This window comes from Sorghum bicolor, chromosome 1, assembly GCF_000003195.3.
Source record: "Sorghum bicolor cultivar BTx623 chromosome 1, Sorghum_bicolor_NCBIv3, whole genome shotgun sequence".
In the NCBI taxonomy this organism is placed as follows: domain Eukaryota; kingdom Viridiplantae; phylum Streptophyta; class Magnoliopsida; order Poales; family Poaceae; genus Sorghum; species Sorghum bicolor.
The window spans coordinates 13,049,143-13,074,804 of NC_012870.2; the positions used below are offsets into that span (position 1 = coordinate 13,049,143).

The 25,662-nt window shown below is 43.9% G+C and overlaps 1 protein-coding gene across 2 annotated transcripts; it reads left to right on the forward strand.

Moving 5' to 3' along the window:
* LOC8062464 (protein NETWORKED 1A) lies at positions 9,563 to 19,752 on the forward strand. 2 transcript variants are annotated; one of them, XM_021455305.1, is made up of 6 exons: positions 9,563 to 10,155; positions 11,330 to 11,562; positions 14,471 to 14,818; positions 14,896 to 16,217; positions 16,347 to 18,116; positions 18,340 to 19,752. In XM_021455305.1, exons 2-6 carry the CDS (start codon positions 11,460 to 11,462, stop codon positions 19,387 to 19,389), a joined length of 4,593 nt encoding a protein of 1,530 aa, XP_021310980.1. In that variant the 5' UTR covers positions 9,563 to 10,155; positions 11,330 to 11,459; the 3' UTR covers positions 19,390 to 19,752. The 2 variants fall into 2 exon arrangements, with proteins under 2 accessions (XP_021310980.1, XP_002464195.2); XM_002464150.2 differs by lacking the exon at positions 9,563 to 10,155 and adding an exon at positions 10,594 to 10,800 and having other exon boundaries at positions 18,340 to 19,587.

Consider the following 25,662-nt stretch of genomic DNA (forward strand, 5'->3'; position numbering starts at 1 on the left):
CACGAACAAGCAACAATGCTACTAGCTAGCCGCCCAGGCCCCAGGCAGGGCATGCACAGCGCGTCGTTTTGAGTCGTCTGTGTCCTGTGTTTTTTGCAAAAACAACCCTGACAAACGCTAGAGACAGTGAGCCCGTCGTCTCGCGAGGCGACGACGCGGGCTCGTGCTCCTATGACAAATCGACACCCTTGACACCCACTGTACGTATTGCGTCGATGTAGCAGGCAGACACCCACTGTACGCCGTGCTGCTCCACCCCTGGGCCTCTCTCTGTCCCGCGGCCAGAGATAAACTCCATGCTGGGCTATGGCACTGTGGCCGTCGACCAAAGGCTGCAGATGGCCGCCCGTCCGCACATGACCAGAAGTGGTCTGTTCTATTCATTTACTTTTATTTTATTACTATTTTAATATTTATTTAGTGATAGTACTTACTTAGAAGAGAGTAGAAAACTTGCAATGTTTTACCGGTCTACTTTTTGTGTGAGTTCAATTATATCAATATACATGCATCATTGATATATGTATCTATACATTTTATATAATTTTGAAGAGATTAATATATTTTATTATATTCATAGCTCTTAAGAAATATTATAATTATCTTCATCTTATTTATATATGATCCTTTTTTATCAAGAATCAAGATGCAACAAAATGATGTATACAGATCGTTTCTTTCATGATCATGGTTGTGTGCATGTATTAAATAGTTTATAGACAGCCAAATAGACAATCCGTTGTACGAGTTGTCTGTTTAATCGTCTATGTACGTATTTCAAAAACTTACAGACAACCTTCTGTCTATGGGTTGTACATGCTCTAAGCTTCTCAAGTAAAACTTGTTGCACTCGCCATGCATGCACCTACGTATACGGTTGCATTTATTTCGAGGTCCTACACTATGACCGACCTTGTTTAGTTGCACTCAAAGTCTATTTTTTTAAGATTCTCTGTCACATAAAATCTTATACACATGTATAAATCATTAAATATAAATAAAAAATAATTAATTTTACAGTTTGTTTGTAATTTGCGAGATGAATCTTTTAAATCTAGTTAATTCATAGTTAAACAATAATTACCAAATACAAACAAAAATACTATGATACTAAAAAAACTTTTCACCTAAGAAACTAAACCAGGCCTATGATGAAATCGAAGCCATATCATCATCGGTGAAGGAGAATTACCCACTTCTCTCTCTCTCTCTCTATATATATATATATATATATATATATATATATATATTTGAGTTAAATGCATCCTAGGCCCTGGAACTTGTCTTCAGGTACCACTTAGGTCCACAAACTCTTAAATTATACTTTTGGCACCCAATGTTGTTTAAGTATGCCACTTAGGTCCATAACTCTTTGGAAGCAAGGTTTTGGTCAACATGGCGTGGACAACGTGGCACTAAGGGCAACCACAGTGGTGGGTCGACCCATCAATGCCACGTACACCAGCTTCGAGTCGACTCTCTCATCCTCCAGTGACTCATCATGATCCGATAGCGAATAAAAAAAACTCTTTGGCTATTGGACCCGGCCCACTCGCGCGACTTGGTTGAAGTTTCCGTCCCCTTCATCGCTCTTCACGAGCAGGCAATGGCGGCGCATCCAGATCTCGCCCATTCGGCAACAGCACAACGCAGCTCACGTTTTCGCATCGCCTCCTCCCTCGGCCAGCCACCCGCTGTGCGAGGTTCGCTCAGAGCTCGGCGCGCGGGGGACCCTTCCTCGGCGACTCGCGAGGACCGTCCGCGGCGACACACGAGGACCGTCCGTGGCGGCACGGCGAGGCATGGACTGCAAGCGGAGCGCCGCATCAAGGAGCAGCTGGACGTCGCGTTCGGCTGCGTACATGGAGGTCGAGGCTCCGCCAGCTACTGTCGCAGGAGGATGCTTCCGCTCACCCGTGTTGAGGTGAGCTGCTCCCGATCTGTTACAGTTTTGGCAGGTGGGTATCAATCTATTAAATTCGATTTATGCATTTGTACCAATGTTTATCTTGTACACTATGAATATTGGATTTATGCTCCCGATCTGTTACGGTTGGGTGGTTGGCTGGTTGGCCGTTGAGGCACTGTATCACAAATACTTTTTTAATCTCTATGAATCGGCTTAGGATTTTGAATCGGTTCCTGACACCTTTTATGAGTCGGTGGTCTCCAATGGGCATGAGTCGACTCATCGAGTGCCACCTCGGCCCATTGAGTCGGTTTTCAAAGCCCACTGGAGAAGCCCTAACTGGGTCCAAGTGCATGTGAGCCACGCACGCGCGAGCTGTTTGGGGCATGCAAATAAGCAGAGAGGCCCCTATCTTCGTTTGATATGTAGTTCCCAGTACTTCACCACTTCGAGTCCCCCATCACGGACACACAAACTCGCGGGGAGCATGAGGGGTGGCCGCTAGTGGAGGCAATCGGTGGCGAGTTAGGAGGCCAACACGGTGGAGGAGTGATGTCGAAGCCCTATGGTGTGTGGGTTCCCATGGTGGTTGTGTGGTGAATCTGCTCGATGGTAGCGGCGTTGCGTCCGAAAGGGCAAGCTAGGCCTGTGTATGGTGAGTGAATTCAGTTGAGCTCATTTCATGGTAATATTGGTCTTTGCATTGAATGTAGTTAGATGTTGCTGTGAATCGGAATGGCAAGGTTTACCATCTTTTCTGATTTTGGTTCATCTAGCGTTTGTAATTGAACTATTACCATCTTCTCTTTGCTTATTTGCACGCCCCAAACCAAGCTCACGCGTGGCTCACGTGGGCTTGGACCTAGTCAACGCCATGTTGTCCACGCGCACGTCGACCAAAACCTTATTTCTGAAGAGTTATGGACCTAATTAAACAACATTGGGTGCTAAAAATAAGATTTAAGAGTTTGTGGACCTAAGTGACACCTCAAGACAAGTTCAAGGACCTACGATGCATTTAGCTGTCTTTTTTGATCGTTGGCACATACGTGCGAGCGCGAGAATTTGGGCTTGTTTGGTTCCCATCGCTAAACTTTAGCTAACTAAAATTATTTTAGCTGACTAAACTATTTTAGCTCATTTTAATCAATATGTTTGGAACTTTAGCTACTAAAGTGACTAAAGTTTAGCTAACTAATATTTGACAAGGGAACCAAACATGACGAATCCCAGCTAGAGGGAGGGCCGGAGAGGCAGCAAATAGCAGCTGCACCGACAAAACAGTGCAGTGTGGTAGACGCCAAGTTGCCTGACACGTGGGGCCAGGTGTGTGTGTGAGTGCGGGTTATTAGGAAGGAGCCCCCAACTCCGCGTCCGTCACCTTCAGTCCTTGAACCACCCGGCCACGCCGTCCACCGTCCACCGATCGAGATTTGCTCACCTGTATCACTACTACACTACACAGTCGTCGTACTGCTACTGGCTACTGCTGCGACGACCGCGATATGGATCCGCGACGACCAACAACACATACACCAGCAAATATAAATGAGGACGCTCACGGGTGTACGCCAAATTAATCCACTATGTATCACTCCATCAGGCTTCAGGCAGGTACATACGCCGTATTCAATTCCCACATGAACTGGTCGATCCCAGCGTGTAGCACCAAAAAGGATACTGTACTGGATACGTACGTACTCCTGCTCCTACAACTACAACACGCGACGATGCTTCCGCCGCGGAATAAATAGGAACGAGAATGGATGAGACCAGAGGGATACGTATCATGTAGTACAAATTACTATTAGGAGAGAATTCCCGTACGTTGCTGCGGGTATGAAGGGGAATATAAATATGGTTGGTTTTATTGTAGTCTATTGAGTCATCTATATATAGTTTTAGTAGTTAGTTTCAGAAGAGAAAGAGAAGAGATCACGAGAGAATAATTGCTAATAGTATGCATGCATGGTCAAGTGTAGGTAGCTGCATCTACTACTGAAACTATTTGTGAGTGAACACTTAATTGCATGCAGTAGCAGGAGAAGTGGATGATGATGTGGTGCAAGGAGGTGCAAGAGAATTAGTTCAGTGGGGTTTATCTTTATAGAATATATAGATAATATGAAATAATATTGGAGTACTAGATAATTCAGAAAGGTTGGAATTATAATCTAGATGATGAGGTGAGACGTGTCATGAACCTAGATATATCAGCAGTGGCAGCCGTTGGATGACGGTGACTTCGGTCCCGTCTCAAGCTCGTGTGCCAACTCCCTTCCAGAGCGCGCGTGGGGGAGTGCAGTGCAGACTCCATAGACCGACGCAGCGAAAAGGCGCCGTCCACCTCTCTGAAATTGGCCGAGAAGCCAAGCCAAAGCTACTACTCTACTGGTAGTAGCCAAACAAACTATTGCTCCTCTCTTGCTTGCACTCAAAACATGAATTTGCCATATATACATAGAGTACTCCCTCCGTCCCTGAAAGCTGCAATTTCTAGAGTTGTCCTAAGTCAAAATTTTGAAACTTTGACCAAATTTATAGAAAAAAACACTAAGATTTATAGTTTCAAATTAATACCATTAGATTTATCATTGAATATATTTTCATAAGATATTCATTTTATGTTATACATATTGATGCTCTTTTCTATAAGGTTGGTCAAAGTTAAACAGATTTGACTGACACGGATTCTAGGAATTGAAGCTTTCAGGAAAGAGGAGTATATAGCTAGCAGCGCTGCTAAGTTAATCCAGTTACATCCAAGAACGACGATGACATAACAGTAAAAGAGAAAACGGTTGACCGGTCACGAGCATCAAAAGGCTTTGATCGACAGCTCCTCCTCGATATGAGAAGTGAAGAATGGTATTAATATGGTGCTCCAGCTCCCAAGCAAAGCAACGTACTCTGCTATATACCTATTCAACACGTATCGATGAAACCATGCATCGAAGTGTATATAAAGTTCTCTGACTCTCACTCGAGCTATCACGGCTGGTGTGATGAGCCGTGGATGCACACCGCATCATCTAGGATTCGAGTACTCTTCAGTTCGAATCCACAGATTCTACTCCTTTTCGCTTTTGAACATATGATATTTTACGACAAACTAATTAGCTAGATTGTTATTACAAATGTTATATATTCAAAGAAGTACTATGTGCAGAGTACCATTCTTCTTGACACAAACACATCGATCTGTTTTGGTTCCTCTGTTCAGATTTCATCATTATGTGCAGATTTTCAGACAACCTGATGCGTGTGCTTTGATCACGGACGCCCAATTGTCGGCAGCTTTCTTTCCTCTCCACTCCAAAAAGCATATTCTCTTTTGTTTCCTTTAGCAACAAAAAGGCGACGGCTCTAATCAACTCATCTATTTTATCTTTTGATTGATGACCCACCATAAGCATCCCATTTGTGCTGCTAGATATATTTTCAAAAAAGAGAGATTCAGTGCTGTCTGCTGCGCGTGTGCCTTGTATTACACTTGCCTGCTAGACTGTCGGTGATCGGGATATTGTATATATAGAGACAGTGGCGTTATTGTGAGACAAAGTTGATTAGTACGTATTCATTTAGCCATCTAATTAGGTTAGTGTCTGATGAGTAAGCTGAAAACCAATAATGCGTAGTCATGTTCTTTTATGTTTTTTTGGTGTGATTTTGGAAGGAAACACGGGTGTTTGTATTTGATGGGAAAGGTAACAGTTTTGAGAGTTAAACTACTACTATAGCAGTGTGATCGGTGAATGCCTGAATGGTGATGCCCTAACTAATGCTCTCGATCTCAAGAATTGGACACAGCAAGGCCACCTCCGCTCCTCTCTTAATTATTAGTACTGCAGGTAGCTAGTAATACTAGTATTTGTGAAGAAATTGTGATCAGTAGTGCTACTGCTGGTGTTTATCAGCTGACAGGACGGACGGCTCGAGATTATTCCCTCGCCAATCAATTAAGGTCAGAGTGGGAGGCAACAGACCCGACCCGTCCCTGACCCCGACCCTGCCTCACCCCATGCTGCCATCGGCGTCGGCGTCCGCCGTGTCCACCTCCCCCGCCTCCCTCCCTCCCTCCACCTCCCCCGCACCCGCCTCCCCCTCTCCATCCCCAGCCCTATCCCGGCGGCTGCCTCCCCAGGGTTTGCGGATCCGACTCCGGTGGTGGGTGTCTTCTCGCATCAGCCATCGGCACAGGAGCTGGTGCAGCCCACGCCTCCTCGAGTGGATCAGACCGAAGTCGAGATTAGCGACGAGACGCCCACACCAAGTGAGGCCGCTCGATGCCTCATACGGTTTCTTGATGAGGTACGAGTCGTACGGGAGCCACCACTGGTTTCCTCCCCACCACGGCAGGAGGGCGAGATCCAGGAGGAGTAGACGGATCGCTGCCCAATTGTTGGCACACATAACGGCCTCCCGGCGAGGCGAGGTACTCCTCATGCAGCGGATGGGGATCGCGCCGCCGACTGCTCCAATTTTATCTGCGCCAAAGGGATTACTCGACACCTTACATTGCGGGACCTTGTCTTCAGGCCAGGTGGAGGCCCTGCCGTGTTGTTTCCAACATTCGACGGGCATGCGTGATAGCTCTTCATGGAAGACCCATAGGACACGACTGTGTTCGCACGATGGTTGTCCCATTTTCTTCTTAATAGTAATGATACACAAATCTTTTGTGTATTCGAGAAAAAAATCAATTAAAGTCATTACCATGTAATTAGTAGCATGTCCTCTCCTCCTATATATATGATGCCAGCGATTTGGACACGCAACAAACTTTCGTGGTCCAAGACAAGATGCTGTCACGCTGCCGGTCCCCACCTCTAATGCAGTACGTACGGTGTCTAGTATAGATAGATGACGGATACACAAACCTGAGAGTTTATTGGTTCGAAAAAATAGGAACACATTCGAATAGTTTGCAAGTGTTTTCCCCCCTAGGACTAGTACAGTGTTCTTGTTGCCATGTCGCCCGGAGGGTCCTGGAAAAAGCCTGACGAGAGCCAAAAGCCATCTTTACGTAAACAAAACAAACCCATCCATTCAGATTCAGCAAACCAGGGAGGAGGTAAAACGGGGTCGACTGCGGCTACTGACTAAAAGGTTGTGGTGTGGGTGTTGCTCTGGATTACAGGCAAAGCAACCCAGATAAATACACAATCTTTTTCTAGCTCGATCAGTGCTGGTTTTCTGGATGGCCAGACATGGGGAGCCCTCAGCCCGGCCTGCCGCCTTTGAACCAAAAGTCTACAGGTATGGGGCAGGTAGCTGCATTTGGTTCTTGACAGGACATGTAAGGAACAATCATCTTATATATGACGATTAGGGCCTTGTTTAGTTCCCAAAAAATTTTACAAAATTTTTCAGATTCTCCGTCACATCGAATCTTTAGACGTATGCATGAAGTATTAAATATAGATGAAAATAAAAACTAATTGCACAGTTTGATCGAAATTGACGAGACGAATCTTTTGAGCCTAGTTAGTCTATGATTGAACAATGTTCATCAAATACAAATGAAAGTGCTACAGTGTCAATTTCCAAAAAAATTTGAAACTAAACAAGATCGACCTAGCACTTCAGGTCGGTCATGTACTCCTAGCAGCACGCGGCGAGTGATTTCCAGCTACTAGTACAGGGCGAGTTTGTCATCGGCATACGGACTATAGATTGTACACAACACGTACAGACAATGTGGCTGATGACAAGTCAACTGTGCAATGACCAACTAGCTACAGTCGTGCCGTTATTTTTTGGATTTTGGAGTACAGCGCGTCAGCGCGCAATTGGGACCGACTTTCAAATTGATTTTTCCCCCCAAGTTCAAACTCTTTTGCTAAGGCCTTGTTTAGTTTCCAAAAAAATTTACAAAATTTTTCAGATTCCCGTCACATCGAATCTTATGGCACATGCATATAGGACTAAATATAGATAAAAAATAACTAATTGTATAATTTGTCTGTAATTTGCGAAATAAATCTTTTGAGCCTAATTATTCCATGATTAGACAATATTTATCAAATAAGTGCTACAATATCTATTTTGTAAAAAAAAATAGAACAAAACAAGGCCTAAAGAGGAATTAAAAGGCCTCATTGGAAAACACAAAAACATAGAAAACCAGCTTACAAAAGAGTACACCAATAACCCAATATCTACAACATCAAATTGCTTCCCTCAACCTCCATGATGTTTCACAATTTTTGACGTGGATCCACACATTGATCATGCCATCTCTTTCAATCATATATAATAAATTTCAGACGGTTTTCGCTAAAATTCTAAGGTGTCAACACGAGCTTTTAGCTTTAGCTCCAACTTTTGCCGTAAGGCCCACATGTTGATCTTGCCACATGACTTGGAACATGGTAAGTAGTTTCATATCACTTTGAATCATTTTCACACAAAATTTAGTCAATTTTGCAAAAAATTAAAGATGTGATTGCGAGCTTTTAGTTCAAGGGGCTGACTTTTGACGTGGAAGTGGAACCCATGTCTTCATCTTTGCCATGTCAATTGGCATTTGACCTGAGCGTTTTGTAAGTGATACCGACGAAAAGGCTGATTGAGTTTAGGCCTAAAATCTATGCCCAATAATGTTCCTTAGGCATGTTTGAGCTAGCCTCGGGCTTAAGCGAGCCAATTAGCATTTTGAATGAACAGGAGAAGCCCGAGAGGACCTCTACTGGTACGTAACCAAGAGTTACAAAGCGGAAAAACACACAGAAGGAAGAGAAGAGAGGTAGCATTGTTAGAGTAACATGTAGACCCCACATTAAAGCCAGGGCCATGTAACTAAAAACTCTTGTGTTAATACATTAAAAAATTCTAGTGAAATTGACTAAATTTATCTTGTATGATTCAGTTTGACACAAAACTGATTTATGCCAATTAATAACGAGCGAAGCTAGCCCGCTTGGCCGGCCTGTGAACCGTATTGGATAGAGATGTCTTCGTCCAAGAAAAATCGACATGACACTCGAGTTTGGTCCAAAATATATTTTTTTTATTTATTTTCCTATAATACCGAACCATTTTCAACAAATTTTGTTCGACTTTTTATAATAAAATTTAAAAGTGCGAACTTGGTATTTTTAAACCTGTGGTCCGACTTTTGATTTGAAACCCATGGTGCGTCAATTTTACATTCTACGAGGAATCATGGGTTCTACTAATTGAAGAGTTGGATTATGTTAAATTGGATTGAAATACTAAAAATTGATGGGTTAGGAAATATGAGAGTTATTTTTAATTTGATATAGAGTGAGTTGGTAAGGTGTGGATTTTTAAACCATTAGTACCAGAGCTAGTCGAGATCCGTGGGGTTTGATTTCGAACGGCTTTAATTTCTTTTTTTCTTGCCACGTTCCTGTCCCTGTGTTTTTTGTTGCACCACTACCACTGCACGTGTCTGCACGGCCAGTAGGTCGCCGACACTACAGTACTACATGGGTGCCTGCCTGTACCTCTGCCCCGCTGCATCTTTGGCATGGTAAGCATTTGACCTGATTGATCGCAAATCGCAATAATCCGTGAACAGTGATCTTCATTAACATATACTACACGCCTCCCTCCCTCATGAATCAGGGCCGGCCAAAAAGAGCTAATCATTCTCGCGCCTCGCCCGCCCATCATCATCACTTCATCAGTGGCTCGCTCGGATTCCATTTCCCTGGCTGCTGGTTTGGTCCCGCCGGACAGCGTCAGTACACACGTACTACGCTCACGGTCACGGGGGAGGGAGAAGGGAGGAAGAAATCATCGCGCGCCCGCCGCCCGTCGCCGTCGGCCCCCAACCCCCACGCACAGACAAGACGAGCTGCTGGGGCACACGCCAGTACACCACCGCCGCGGCGCGCCAGCCAAATCCAGCCAAGAACTCGCCAAAAAACAATTCCTCCTTTCCCTTTTGTGTGTTCCCACCCCGCACCGCACCCCGAGAACTCTACTGTCCCGGTATAATACGAGTGCGTGCGTGCGAACAAGCCGACGATTCAATCGCCGTCGCCACCTCCCACTCGCCTGGCCCGGCCTCCGATCCGATCCGAGACCCGTTGCCGCCGCCGCCGCTGCCGCTGCTGTGGGACTAGCTGCCGCATTTGCTTCTGGGGAGGGCCTGGGATGGCGCCGTAGCGGTGGGACGGGGAGCAGCTGGATCTCTCCTGGGTTGCAGCTGCCGCCGCCGCCGCCGCGCTCCCTGCAAGCAACCGTTCGCGCTCTCACCTTGCCTCGTGTTCGTGGTATGTGTGTACGATCCTTTTCCTTGGTTTCGTTTACCACACCTTTTCTTCTCTCCGTGCTCATGATTTTGATGCTCTTCGTTCGTGCTGCTGCAAGGTTGCCTTTTTGCAGTCCTTTTTGTTAGTACCGTGTCTCGCTTTCATCAGTTTCAGCACCCGTGTTTTACTCCAGAGATTGTGCTTGCTGCATCTATCGATGGTTTCTCTTTGCTCCTCAAAGGTTAATTTGCTCTTGTTCGTTATCTGAAAAAAGAACATATAACACAAGTCGCTCTTCACTATCTGAAGAAAAATATAAATCAGAATTGATCGGCCGATGAACGAAGTAACCACCAGCAATCAATGTGGCTTCTTTCTCGAGGTTTGGAATTCCACCTGCATTTCATGGAGGCATCTGGGCGCTGGGAAGTGGTTGGGGGCATCTTTTATGTGGGTTGTTGGGTTTTCTTGTCGCTGCCCACCCCTCTCCCCTGTCCATTTCATTTCCTTTATTATTATTATTGCTGCCCAATGCTCCGTTTCCTAGTTCTGCAAGCAACATCCCACCTGTTCATGATTTCATAGTTCAGCGGCGATTTCCGAGCAATTGGTGAAGGACTTTGTGCATTTTCTGATTTCCTCAACTTTTGGAGTAGCCCACTTACGGTATCGTTTTGGTTTCCTTCTCTTGCACTGTTCGAATACATTCCTGCTTTTTTTCTGCATTCCCCTGTCCCCTCCATCTCTGTTGATTGATCAAGCCATTGGTCATTCTTTAGATGATTGCTCTGAATTTGTGCTCCAACTCTGGAATCGAAACAGTTGCAAGGAAACCGTGGTACACTATTTAGATGTTGGGATGCTTAGTTTTGCTGCTCCCATTCATGGTTGCTGGCTTTTACCATTCACTCTCCCTACGTTCAATGTTCATAAGGGAGGCGAAAAAACAAACTCCTGTTTTTCTATTGGAACCAAACTGGGGTTTATGCTGATTCATCTAATGTAAAGCCTGGATGCTACTGCTGTGTGTTGTGGTATCTTGGTTGCTTACTGCTCAATTGATCTTTAGCAATAGATTAATTGCGCACAAGTGAACCTGAAAATATGAGAGAGATTGATACTTTGTGTACTGTTTATTTGTTGTTCGTCTCTTCATGCTAACAACACTAAATTTTCTGCTTGATGCTCATTGTAGGTAGCTGACTGCTGTTAGATTGTGATCTCTTCTTGCTGCTTTCGTCCTTAACTGTTGGTGGAATTACAGAAGATCAGACTGTCTCTTCGTCAGAAGTTAAGAATATCGCTTCTCTTTGGCTTCTGGTACAATGGCAGCAACGTCGCCAAACAATATAAGGCGCAAATACTCATGGTGGTGGGACAGTCATATCTCCCCAAAGAACTCGAAATGGTTGCAAGAAAATCTTTCAGGTAAATTAATTCAAAGTAATTTGGGAATTTTCTTATATGTCAGATGCGTTTAGTTTCTGGGAACTGAGCAGCCTCTCTAGTGTTCACTTAGAATTGCAATAAATCCTGAATCGATAATGGAACATGCAAACGATTGTTTAGTCAAATTGCACAATAATCTCCATGGTTTAGTTTACGTAAATGCAGAATTGCAGATTTTAATTTCTGGGATAATTCACAAAATTCTAAGCGATCTTAATTCTCTAGATGGTTATTCGTGATCCTACATTCTCATTTCTAATTTAGAATTTTGAAATCAATATATTTAGTCTTTTGATGCACATTTTGAAGCATATAAGAAATAATTTTGTTTTCAGAGCATTTAAATCTATGATAATTGTTCACACTTTTATGTGACGCCTGCTAAAAACGCTAGGCAGCCTCAATCACTTTGTGCTTATTGCCAGTCTGGCAGCACTTTATTGTTCGAAGTATAAGTTTGGGAAGTAATTTTTCATTTTATTTAATGACAAATACAGTTTTAGGAGCTCCTACTTAATATGATCTGCAAATGGCTTGGCACTGGTAAAGTACCTGTAAAAAAGTCATAAGAATATTGACAAAGCACATGGGCATCTTTAATTATGGCATATGACCTACAATTTAGGACTTCAGTCTTCTCCTTCAGGTGGGTACTGCAATAAATGGCCATATTCTAGTCCGATATCAATCACTTAATTCATATCAGCCTAGCAGCCAAGCACTGTGATTGTCATGGGCATAAAGAGGGGCGCCGTAGGGCGCAAGTGTCCTAGTTGGGCCTTAAGCCCATTAGTGTTAATTAGTGTCTCTCTTAGTTATTTGTCTATAGGAATAGTACCATATTGTCTAGGCACAAGAGGTGTTAGTCCTATGTACCTTTTATATTCAGCCCATGGGACACAATGGAAAAGCAATGAATTATGAAGAAACAATTCTAGTCTCCCTCATTCTCTTAAGCTCTTGGCAAAGCATAAGGCCTAGTTATCCCAAGCTCTTGGCAAAACATAAGGCCTAGTTATCTATCTCCCAAATATCCACCGCGTTCATAACATCTGGTATCTAGAGAGTCCAGCGATCCTCCTCCATCAGCCGGATCCTCCAGCACCTTCGATCCTCCATCAGCCGAATCCTCCAGCACTTCCGATCCTCCATCAGCCGTTTCCACAAAAAAAGATACCAATCCAGATCGCCGCGTCGCCTACCTCATCCATCGTGCCGCGCCGCCATAGCAACGCCACCAGCCACCGCTGCACCCCCATCAGCACAGCCGCCGCGCCGTAGCCCCATCACCACCATCCACCGCCGCCACAATCATCGATCCAGATCCGCCACAACACACCGCCGCTGCCACGCTTTGCCTCGATGGACTTCCCTAAATTTGCGGGGAAATCTGATCCTGTGGGCTTCGTCAACCAGTGCGACTCCTACTTCCGCCGAGAGCGCATCATGGAGGAAGAAAAGGTATGGCTGGTTTCCCGTAATTTGGAAGATGACGCCCGGGTTTGGTTCCTACAAGTCCAGCACGCTGAAGGCACCCCGGCGTGGCGTCGCTTCACCGAGCTCCTGCACCTGCGCTTCACATCGCCCCCGTGCCCCGACCTGCTCCACCATGTGTCTCCTGCTTCCAACGACACTTCCCGCATCTTTGCTGATATATTCACGCAGCTGGATCGGATCAAGGAGTTGCTCAACGCGAAGGATAAGAAGGACCGTGAATGCCGGGCGGCTGTACGTCTCCAGGCAGCAGCACGAAGACTCCTGGCACGTCGCCGAGCGCAGGCTCTTCGTGCCACAAAAGCATCGAAGGAGCAAGCAACGGTGCGCCTCCAGGCAACAGTGCGAGGAATGCTTGTCCGTCGCATGGTGCGGCAGATACGCGTGCTCCTCAGCTCGACGTTGTCATACGTGTTCATCCACTCGGACTCGCCGATACGGCCTGCGGCTCCAATTGCAGTGGAGGTCCAAGTATGGGCGTTTCCAGTGCAGCGACCTCGCATCCAGCATCAGGCATCAAAGGCTATCTCATTTATCCTTGTGCCTGCCGTGGTGCTAGACACTTTCAGCATAAGGGCCAGCTGCTTCACACTCCACACTTCAGCCTACATGAAGCCAGCAGAGGCGCTCTTTCCATGGGATCCAGGTGGATATCCTTGTATTTTAGTCTTCAATAAAAAGGGGAAGCCGAGATGTAAAAGGCTTAACCCTATTTCGCTTCAGCTCTCCAGCTCGAGGACGAGCTGGGTCTCCAAGGGCGGGGGAGATGTCATGGGCATAAAGAGGGGCGCCGTAGGGCGCAAGTGTCCTAGTTGGGCCTTAAGCCCATTAGTGTTAATTAGTGTCTCTCTTAGTTATTTGTCTATAGGAATAGTACCATATTGTCTAGGCACAAGAGGTGTTAGTCCTATGTACCTTTTATATTCAGCCCATGGGACACAATGGAAAAGCAATGAATTATGAAGAAACAATTCTAGTCTCCCTCATTCTCTTAAGCTCTTGGCAAAGCATAAGGCCTAGTTATCCCAAGCTCTTGGCAAAGCATAAGGCCTAGTTATCTATCTCCCAAATATCCACCGCGTTCATAACAGTGATAGACAATATCAACTTCAGATGCAGAGCAGTGCACCTCATTCATGTGCAACTGTTACCACTATGTTAGAAAATTCAATGAGATTTAGGCTAGAAGAGCTACTTCTCTAGGCTGTAGTACTTAGTCCCATATGATGCCTGCCTGTCTTAGGCATAAAAAAAGAGCACAGTTTTAAACATATTTATCTGCAGAATTGTTCAGTCGTAATAGTTTGAGCTTGTTTGCTTATATCATGGTTAGCCTTTCATTTATTTTTACTTTTTAAAGAGCTTGTATTTTCCTGAATGTTGATAAATGCAGATATGGACAGTAAAATTAAGCTGATGATCAAGATCATTGAAGAAGATGCTGAATCATTTGCAAAAAGAGCTGAAATGTACTACCGAAGGCGGCCTGAGCTGATGACCTTACTTGAGGAGCTGTACCGTGCATACCGAGCTTTAGCAGAAAGATATGACCATGCAGCAGGAGAACTCCGACAAGCACATCGAAAGATAGCAGAAGCATTTCCTGATCAGGTTCTAATGGACTTGGATGATGACCTTCCAGCAGAAACTTCTTCCATTGGAACTGACATGGACAATCCAGACATGGCTCCATATTTCCTCTCTTTCATCAATGCTAGTGATTTGAAAAGGCATGCTAAAGGTAAGCCTACAAAGATTTGCTGTCGTGAATGTAATATAAAAAATACAATCCATGTCATACAAAATGTGCTCTTGCAGATGACCAAGATTATGAGAGGCTGCATAAAGAACTAGCAAGCTTATCACAGGAAAACCAAGACCTCAAGGACAGGATCTCGTCCATGCTAGAGCAGGGCAACAAGGCTGAGTGTGAGATTCTTCACCTCAAGGAGTCCCTTGCTCAACAAGAAGCAGAGAAGGAGGCTGCAGTTTCACTGTGCCAGCAATCAACTGCTAGATTACAAAACCTGAAGTCTGAAATTATGCATACCCAGGAGAAATTCAACAGGCTGAAAGAGGAGATGCAAACTGAACCGCAACCCTTGAGGAAAGGAGATGAACATTTCTTTTTACTTGAAAGAGCTAATCAGGACTTGCACTTGGAGCTAGATAATCTGAAACTTCTGTTGAAACAAAAGCATGATGAACTAAATGAAAAGCAAGCCGGGTTGGAAAAGCTTCATATCTCTACAGAAGAAGAGCATCTCAAGCGCATGCAAGCAGAAATGGCACAGCTTTCTTTGGAAAAACAATTATCACTGGCACAAGACAAACTGAGGCATTTGGCTCTTGAGAAGCAGGTTGAAGTACACAAGATAAAGGAGATCGAAACAAGCAAAGTTGTGCTTCAGAAAGAACTGCAGAAGATTCTTGAAGAGAACCAAAAGTTGAATGATCAAAGTCACTCTTCTTCGGCAGTGATAATTCGTCTGCAGGATGAGATAATTTCTATGAAAAATGTGCAACGAAGACTGGAGGAAGAGATTTTTCAGCATGTGGAGGAAAAGAAGACACTTCAACATGAGCTTTCTCATCTTAAAGAGGATAGGAGTGACTTGGAGAGGAAACACTCTACAATCAAGGAACAGATAGAATCTGTGAACTTGAATGTAGAATGTCTACAAGCACTTGCACAAGAGCTGAGGGATGGCAATGTTGAGCTGAAAGAGATTGTCAAGAACCATGAGAGCATTGAACTTGTGCATATTGATAATCTGAGAAAGTTGGAGAGGATGTCAGAGACAAATGCACATTTAGAGAAGTCTTTGTCAGCTGCCACAGCTGAGCTTGAGGGATTGAGGGAGAACAAAGTGGCATTAGAAGAATCGTGCATGCACTTCAGATCCAAGATTAGCACTCATCAGTCTGAGCGAGCTGTTCTTCTTGCGCAGATTGAGGTAGTTTCTCAGACCATGGAAGAGCTACTGGAGAAGAATGTATTCTTGGAGAATTCATTATCTGACGCTAATGCTGAACTTGAGAGTTTAAGGATGAAGTTGAAAGAACTGAAAGAATCTTCAGAGGCACTCCAAAATCAGAATTCTTTGCTTCAATCTGAGAAGAGAACTCTTGTCCACCAGGTATGACTCAAAAATTACTATTTTCCTAACAGCAACAAAGCCTTTTAGTAGGCTAAAAAGGAACTATTTTCCAGCTTTCATAAAAAAAAGGTTTGGTCCACCTTCTCAATAATTACATTCTTATTTTAGGTTGAGGGCATCACTGTAACTCTGCTGAATTTGGAAAGGCAATACAAAGAATTAGGAAGGCGACACTCAGATCTGCAGAAGGAGAAGGACTCGGTGCTTGATGAAGTGATCAAGATACAGGAACAGATAAGGCTTGAGAGAAAGGAGCATGAAAATTGTACACAGTCAAGCAACACTAGATTCGATGCACTACAGAAAAAGATTAGCCTATTGCTAGAAGAGGGTAGGAACAGAGAGGTGCAGCTTGGAGAGGAGGAGCTCAAGATTGTCAAAGCTCAGATAGAGATATTTGTCTTGCAGCAGTGTTTGAATGACATGGTGGAAGTAAATTCTGAAATTGCAGCACAACTGCAAAAGAACAAAGAAATATGCAAGGTCCAGGAGGGGAAAATGTACAGCTTATCACAGCATAATCAGAAACTAACTGAAGGGATTGATTCAGTAGTGAGAGTATTGCATCTGGATCAGAAGTATGAATCCTTAGACCAAATGAAGCTTGAAATCATTGTACAGCTCATCTTAAATGAGATAAGCTGCCTGCTGAATAACATATCCGATGCCCAGGATGTGAAGCAGAATGAGCTTGTTGAGAAGTCACTTGTTGTTACACTTCTGGAGCATTTTGGGCAAGAGGTGGCTGACTTAAGGTCAGAGCGGAATGTCTTGAGGCATGATCAGCAGATAAAGAATGAGGAACTGCTCCAGCTGCAGAGAGAAAAGGAGGAACTTATGAAGATAAGTGATGAATTCTTGGAAGAGGTGGAGGCTCGTAATCACAAAGTGGATGAGCTAAAGGCTGAGGCGAAGTTCTTAGTTGTAAGGCTCTCGGAACTGCAAGAGTCTAGGAGGTCATTGCAAAGCGAGATCACCAAGCTATTACAATCGAACTCTTTTCTATCAAATGAACTAAATGACTCCATTGAGAAACAGAAGATGTTTGAACATGATTTCAGCAATCTTGTTACTGAAGCTGTCAGCAAAGATATTCTTAGTGTGATTTTTAGAAGCCTTCACGAAGAGAGGACATTGCAGCTGAAGTCTTTGCATAATAACTTTGGCTGTCTGCAATCAGCCGGCAGTGAGCTTTATCAGGAGATCAAGATGATGAACAAGAGGCTTGGAGACATAGAAATTGAGAACAAGTACCTTGGCAAAGAACTAAGTAGAATTATGAGTGTTTATGGTGGATCTATTGTGCAAACTGCAACAGGAAAAGGAAATCTAGGGCGAAGAGACCTTCTGAATTCTAGCAGGAAAACCCAACAAGATTATCATGTAAATATGGAAGTGGAACAACAAGATGAAGTTAGCAGTGCTGATTTTCAGGAATCAAATGAAATGCTACATGATGAGGTGCGTAAGTTAAGGGGTGAAGTAGAAATGCTCAGGAGCAAGGAGAAGGCTGCGTTCAACATCAAATCTTGTGATGAAGAGATAATGAAATTGCTGGCTAACATGCAAATGGCTATCATGAATGCAGCTCTGTTCAAGGAGAAGGTCCTTGAGCTCATCATAACATGCGAGAGTTTTGAGATAAGTGCCATGGTACAGAAGGAGGTTCTGAAGGAAGAAATCATACAAAGAAATTCGTATGTAGATGAGCTAAAGGACAAACTAAATGCTGTTGAGATTGAGAACAGAAGGCTGAAGGTCGACCTAAATGGTGATTTCACAATGTTAGGGTCATTGCAGTCTGAAGTCAATGCCTTGGAGGAACAAACCTTGTCCCTTGCCAACGAACGCTTGCAAACAAATAAGCTCAGTATGGAGGTAAAATATTCCCCTTTTCCTGTTTGATTCAAGTAATACTGTTCCTGATATAAATTTATAATGCTATCCTGTAACAAGTTTACACTTCTCTACTAGTGACTTGGCACGGTAAACTTTCCTATTTTTTTTACAGTAATCGCTCATTATAGGGCCTGACTGTGACAGTTCTAATTCCTAAATCTATGCATGAGAACTGAAATTTATACGCCTATTTGTCTTCTAGGAAAATGCATTATCTCCTCACCTTGTGAAGACCACAACACGATCCAGTGGCGAAGAAAATGCATTGAGGATGGTGAAGAGCATGGAGCTGCAGAAATTGCATGGAACAATCAAAGCCCTTCAGAAGGTGGTCACAGATACTGGTGTCCTCCTGGAACAAGAGAGGCTTGATTTCAATGCCAATTTGCAAGAAGCGAAGAAGCAGATTGAGGTGCTAAAGCTCAAGGAGATCTTGGATGATGATATAATTGAAATGAATTACGAGCAGATGTTAAAAGACATACAGCTTGACCTCATTCAAACTTCTTCAGGCCGGAAAACTAGTCCATTTGGTCAGGAAAAGAAAAATGTAGCACAACTAGATGACAAGATGGTAAACTCACGTGGCACCATCGGGCCAAGCCATGGACATGTGGCTGATGACTTCAGACCGCCGCAAAGTGAGTCATTTGGGAGAGAGAACAATTTAATGGTTGTGAAAGAGCTCAGCATTGACAAGCAAGAGCTACCGAGGCCACTTGCCACGGAGCCGCACGAGGAGTGGAGAAACAAGGTCGTAGAAAGGCTGTCTTCTGATGCCCAAAGGCTTAGCACCCTCCAATCCAGCATCCAAGAACTTAAAACAAACGCTGAAACATCTGAAGAGCTAGAACTCGAGAGCGTCAGGTACCAAATAAGAGAAGCTGAGGGTACCATCATGCAGCTGATCGATACCAACAGTAAGCTGTCCAAGAAGGCTGAGGAGTTTACGTCTCCTGATGGTCTCGATGCGGAAAACAGTGACTTGAGGAGCAGACATCAGCGTAAGATCTTGGAGCGTGCAAGGAAGATGTCTGAGAAGATTGGGAGGTTGGAGGTGGAAATGCAGAAGGTCCAGCAGGCTCTGCTGAAATACGAGGAGGAGCAGAATAGCAGAAAGACCTCAAAAGCCCTGCAGCGGCGGTCCAAAGTGCAGCTCGTAGAGTATCTCTATGGTCGACGGCGGGACAGTCGCAAACAACAGCGGAACTCGCCTTGTGGTTGCATGAGAGCGAAAACCATCGATGACTAACTCGCCTTTCATGCCCTGCTTTTTTTCTAAGGCGTAATGGAAGGCCAATCTTGTCAGCTTCAGAAATGTATCAAGTCTTCTGTTTTATTCATGTTCAATGTAGATAAATGAGTGCGTGTATAAGGGTTGTAAATTGTAGCCATGTACAATAACCCTCTGTTATAAATGACCGTTCAGCTTGTAAAATTATTGCTAACATTTTGCTGCTTGTAGCTTCTGATCATGTTCCATAGGTCTAAACTCTGAAGAGTATTTTTCTTTCCATAAATAGGAGAGGACATAGAACTGGTTTGAGTCTTGGACGATATCATTTTGTGTGAATTTTGTACAAAGATGACAGAAAAGGAAACTAGTATTTGCTAATTCTGCTGTCGCAAGGTTGTCTACTGAGATTATATTCTGAACGTGGCGAACATCTTGTCGGTGAGCTGCAGTTGATCATTTGTCTGAAAAGTCGGGTCTTTTGACATGGTCTTCCCACGAGTAAACCCATCTTCCATCTCCTGACGATGGACAGGGGCAGTCAGTCTTGCATCTCAATATTCTAAATCCTCCATCCCTTTTGTGCCTCATACATAGGTCATAGCTTGAGATTGCTAGCGTGAGGTCCTCCAGGCATGAATATGTCAAACCTAATCATGAGTTTACTAGTAGAATATATGACAGCATCACCTGAAGGTTTAGCGCGTCCATATATGCCCTGTCCATGTCCCCTTTTTCAACGGTTCTGTCGTCAGTCCTTCTGTAGCCAACCGTAAGACAGACTTGTGTTAAGTGTAAGCAATAGTACTTATTCACACAACCTTGTTTCAGTGATTTTTACTGGATCGTTGACGTGGTGCCAATTCTTCATGTTTTACCCTGTCAAGAGGAGAAGTGGAGAAGAGGTCAAAACTCTGGTGTTCTGGTCATTGCATATTGGGTTGGCGCTCATGACGAGGGACCTCAGATACTACTAACTAATTAACTAGTCGGTGGACACTACATAAAAACATGTTTGGTAACCTAATAAATCACATTATTTGGACAAACCAGGCTGTGTGGTACGGTCTTGCTCTTGCAGTTGCCGTTTTCCTTTGTATACCGTACCAACTACCAGCCATGCCTTCATCTTCAGTTAACAATGACACAATTCTTCCTTTTTTAAACGAATGAAAAAGAAAATAAAAGGTAAACACTAGCTGCCTTTAGATATCGATCTGTCTCTCCCAGAGGGCTACATGTCATCTGCTTGACCAACTGCATGCATGCATGCATGCACATATATACTTTGTGTAACCCTGGTCAAACTCAAACGGGCCGCCCGGGCATGCCTGCGTGCATGCTTCCATGTCGTTGATCAGGTCACTTGCTCTCGACTCCAAGAAACCCTCGTGCAGAAAGGATCAAGTTTCTTGACCCTGCTTCGTTCCAAGACCACAAGTGTATGTGTCAGAATATATATGAAACGATCATGCGTTGAGCTTTCATGTCTGACACTGGAAGATGTCACCATGCATGTACCAAACGGATGGATGGATCGAGGGAGAGCACAACAGGGCTGGGGATTCTCCTATACCAGTTTCTTTGCCTACAATTCAAAGAGCAGCGTGCATGAAAGCTCAGTCTCATCAACTTGTTGCGGTTCTTGAGCTGTAAGCTTCACCAAAACCAAGTGGAGTGTTTTTTTTTAAATATAGTTGAAGAAGAGGTTATAGGAAGGGAAATCCGTCTGAAAAATGCTCTGTCGATCGAGCTAGGAAAGTTCCAAGAGGATGCCAATGCAAGTGCATGCCCGGGGTTAGTGAGAAACAAGCTGTCGGCGACACGCGTAGAGGTTAATCTACCTTGCTTGGATAGTAATAATTAATGTATATGTAAAAATATAGTTGGAGAGGAAAAAAGGGAGCAGGGGGTGTAAACATGGACCTAAAACCGCATTTCCTTTGATTTACAGTGGCAAGATTAGATTCGGAGCTAGTGACGCGATCCCACCAGCTACCATTTCTCCTCTCACCTACCGGATTGGGGCTCAGAGAGCTAGAGTTGTGCCTGTCAAACCAGAGAGAGAGAGAGAGAGAGATGCAAGAACACGTTGGTTTCTTTAAGCACCAAAGATGTGCCAACAAGAGATAGGTAAAGGATCAGGTCAATTTCCAGCAAGAAAATGCACTTCATCGATCGACCGGCTAGCTAGCTTTCAGCATGTTTTCCTCTGACGTCTCCATGTGCGTTCCGGCCGCCTCTTTTTAAAGCACAGACATCAACCTAGCACACGTTAATCTTTGCTCTTGTGTTTTGGGTGTGCTTGCTTTTTGCCAATGAATCCTCCGGCCGGCCGTGTGTGTGATTCAAGCCGGGTGCGGGTCCAGATCAGAGAATCAGATCATATACTGTAACTCTCACGGCGCCGATATTGGGATGAGATGGACGGCGTGAGCAGCAGGGCGTTGGTGGCGTCAGCGTCGTCGTCGTCGTCGTCCAACATTTCCATCCCAATGTCGTCCTACAAGACAGGGATGGCGACGGGAGATGAACGCCGATATGACCTCTCACCCGATTCCCACCATCATCTGCTGCGGGCTACTCTGCCAAAAACCTACAGTCCTAGTGGCAAATGCACTCGCTAAACTACATAGTGTGTCAATTCGCGTAATCAATATATACACTGTGACTCATGTAAATAGTACTCCGTTCCTTCACAAAAGTGTGTGACGCTTATTGGGTTGCAATCAACAAATGAAAGCTTAAATACTCAATTGCTTAATTATTGCACAAGTGTGTAGAATCAGTATGGTAATCACGGCTCACCAAAGATTGAATCTTATGATTTGCTATAATTTGTAGTATGTTGCAAAATCAATTCATATTGTGTTTTGGTGGAACGTCCTAAAATGTGTAGTCAAGCTCTCTAAGCTTAACCATTAATCGGCTCTAGTTCTAACCCCATCTATCATAAGTTATTGAACCCATGGCCACATCATCACATATGCATGTAAACATGTGTCTCTATTGATTGTACAATGATACACGTACATGATATACACACTCATCACCTACTTTTGTTGTTGAAGCCACATCAGTTATGCTGAGGAAGTCATCAAAGATCCATATTGTTCAAGCGTGACTATTATGATGTGTGAATGATATCACTGAGCAGTGGCAGTGCAGTGGCTCAAGAGGATAGTGTATGGGCACTCCCTGCTATCTCCCACACTCCCAGCACCTAGACATAGCTATAGGTGGACAAACATTATGGACGCTTTACTTCTTCATTGTCGTCGCCTCGGCCCACCCATCCCCATCCTCCCAATGCCTTTCCTTGGCATCCTACTCATCTAGTCTATACATGCTCTCGGGGGTAAGGTGAAGGCACTCAGCCACCAACGAGTGTGGCAGGGTGGCGCTTGCCAGCGCTTAAGGGAGGATGAGGACATGGCGGCCAACTTCTGGGCAAGTCTCGGGGCGCATAGGGTGGAAATCAGGTCGTTATGCATGGTCGTGTGTTCTCTGAAGCAAGGTGGGTCGATCGATCTCCAGTGCCCATCTACCACACAACTGATGCCCTTCCTTGGCTGCACTGGCTCCGATGATCTTTGCCCCCTTTCCTTGATTCTCACGCATGCCATCAGCTGTTCATGTAGAGGTAAACCTTGCCTTCCGATGATCTTCGCTCCCTTTCCTTCATTCTCACGCATGCCATCAGTTGTTCATGTAGAGGTAAACCTTGCCCGGTGTTTCTGTGTTGTTGTTGTGTCTCTGTGTTATGCTTGTGTGTTGTGTTTCTATGGTTGTGATGTGGCTTTATGTTGTGCCTGTACAATGATTGAGGTGTAGAGAGACCAGAGGTGCTAAACTACTTGTTATTGCTTACCTGAATTTTGTTGATGAGTAGGTCAAAGTGGTCAATTAGTGGACAAGTTCTTACCTTCTAGTGGTGACATGGCAAGATCAATAGCTTGCATTGCATGGACCTTTGATATCACACATCTCCAACTGATTCCAAAGAAGCTTGTTGAGATAGATGGACAATGGCATTCTTAGTTTGTGCCTATGATTGATGGGAATGCAAATTTATTAATTGGATCAGTCATTGATTTTAAAATTTCTCAGCAATTGATTGAATGTTGACATATTTTTCTATATTTTCAATTTTTCTTAGACTAGCTATGGAGGATCGAAGGTAGATGTATTTTAGGAACCATAGTACTTGTGATGAGTATTTAGATGGTATTAAACATCATTCATAAGAGCTGTATAGGTGGATATGTTGAATTGACACAAGACATCTATATATTATCAATGTTATGATTGCGGGAATGGAAAGAAATACTCAATTGCAAGTCCTTGCCCACTTGATCATCCGAGGGTTTGTGAATTACTATAAATGTTGGAACAAACATGGCGAAAGTGTTAATGATCATGACCTACAGGCTGGTTCTATGGACTAAGGATTCTATGGTAGTGGTATTGGTCATCAGGATGGAGAGGAAAGACTTCCTAGAACTCATGTCGGTCAGGATGCCAAGGACTCTTCGGCAGTCAGGATCTCAAGTGATGATGACCTAGCAGATATTGGTGCCAACTATGTCCTTATGACTGAGAATCTAGATGATATGGTGCATGATGCCTTGAGGTTTGATACTCTAGTCAGTGTAAAGGGGACAATGAATGCTTCTAGTGCTAGATGACACTAACACCCTATTAGGATGTAGATATTCAGGCTTAGAATTCAGCATTGGCATTTACTATCTCTGAATACAGTTGTTTGGTTTGGAATTTAGAATTGGTATTTGTCCCAAATGCTAACTGGTATCCACTGCTTCTGTGCTCCCACATCCCCAATACTAAGCTCTCCTCCTCCATGGACAAGACGCTATGCTCGAGCTCTGCCCGCCATGGCCAAGGTTGAGCTTCCCTAACGTTGAGATCTGCCCCCACTTGCCATGGACGCCACCGCTGTTGAGGTCCCTCATCCCATTGCAGTCAAGCTCCTCCCCCATGGACGCTGACAATGAGTCTATCTTGAGGACGCATATGCTTTTGTATCCAAACATGAATCACATTTGAGCTACTTGCTAGTATTCCAAAAGCCAATTCAATGGCCCTCCAAGCAATAATATTTGAATTGTGGTCATTTCAATACCATGGCCACTTTAGTATCCAATTCAATTCTAGCCCCCCAATATCCACATTCAAATGGGCCCTGAGACTCTATGGTAAAATAACTCAAAGAAGGGGGTTTATGTAAGACACTGATGTTCCTTTCCCTAGTCTCATCCGTACGAGCACATGAAACGTCAGTTTGATGGCACGAGAGACATCATATGCTCCAAGACATTTCACCGAGGAATACGTCTATGAACAGGTAAAGGATGTCGATGTTACACTTGGTAAGGAAAGCATCGCCATTTGAAAACGAAAGTGTGATACATAATGTCATGATAAGAATAGGTGGAAGAAAAGTCAATTACATAGGAGCTACCTTACTTGATTGATATTAGTAGTGCATCATAGCATCGATGAGATGTGATCCCTCCTATTCAAGGCCCTCTATTTCGATTTAGGAATCTACTTTATAAGACAACTATTTTCCCAATGTGAAGTTAAAACTCAAGCACATGTTGTACCTCTTATTATAGACTCGCTCTCTCTGGATTTTATTAGAAACATAGATTCTAGATCCTAGACTCTCTTCCCGCTGAGAAATATGTGTTTAAGCATACATCACATTGTCCTACTATACCAATGAGCTCTAGCGACGACAAGACGGATGGAAGAACAGATAGGTCTAGAAACGGCGAAGAACAAGTGTCACCCGTGTTGCTCCTAGGGACAACGTGGGGGCTTGGCATGTTCCTTACAGGTGTTCCAGGAGTGCTCTGTATCAAGATAAAAAATTCACTAACCAAATGCTGCTTTTGGTATCTTTTCTAATTTCAAATGTAGATAGTTTTAGCCCTTTTTATTTTTCTCTAAATGTAAGTCATCATAGAACTTGTATGCAATTTTTACCTTCTTATTTCTTCTTTAATCTTTGTCCTACCTTACAGATTCTACTAATGCCACAACTGAATGAGTCATCTTTTCAAAATGAGATATGGATAAACAAAGGATATCAAGATATTTGTTCTACTTTATTGATCCTACTGCATATATTAGATATAAAATTACTCGTATTTGGAACCAAAGGGAGAGTAGCTAGATGCATATATAAGGAGCTACTCTCTAGTGTAAGAAGCAGTAACTGACCATCTTTACCACATCATCACCTACTCAGAAACCTTAACCGAG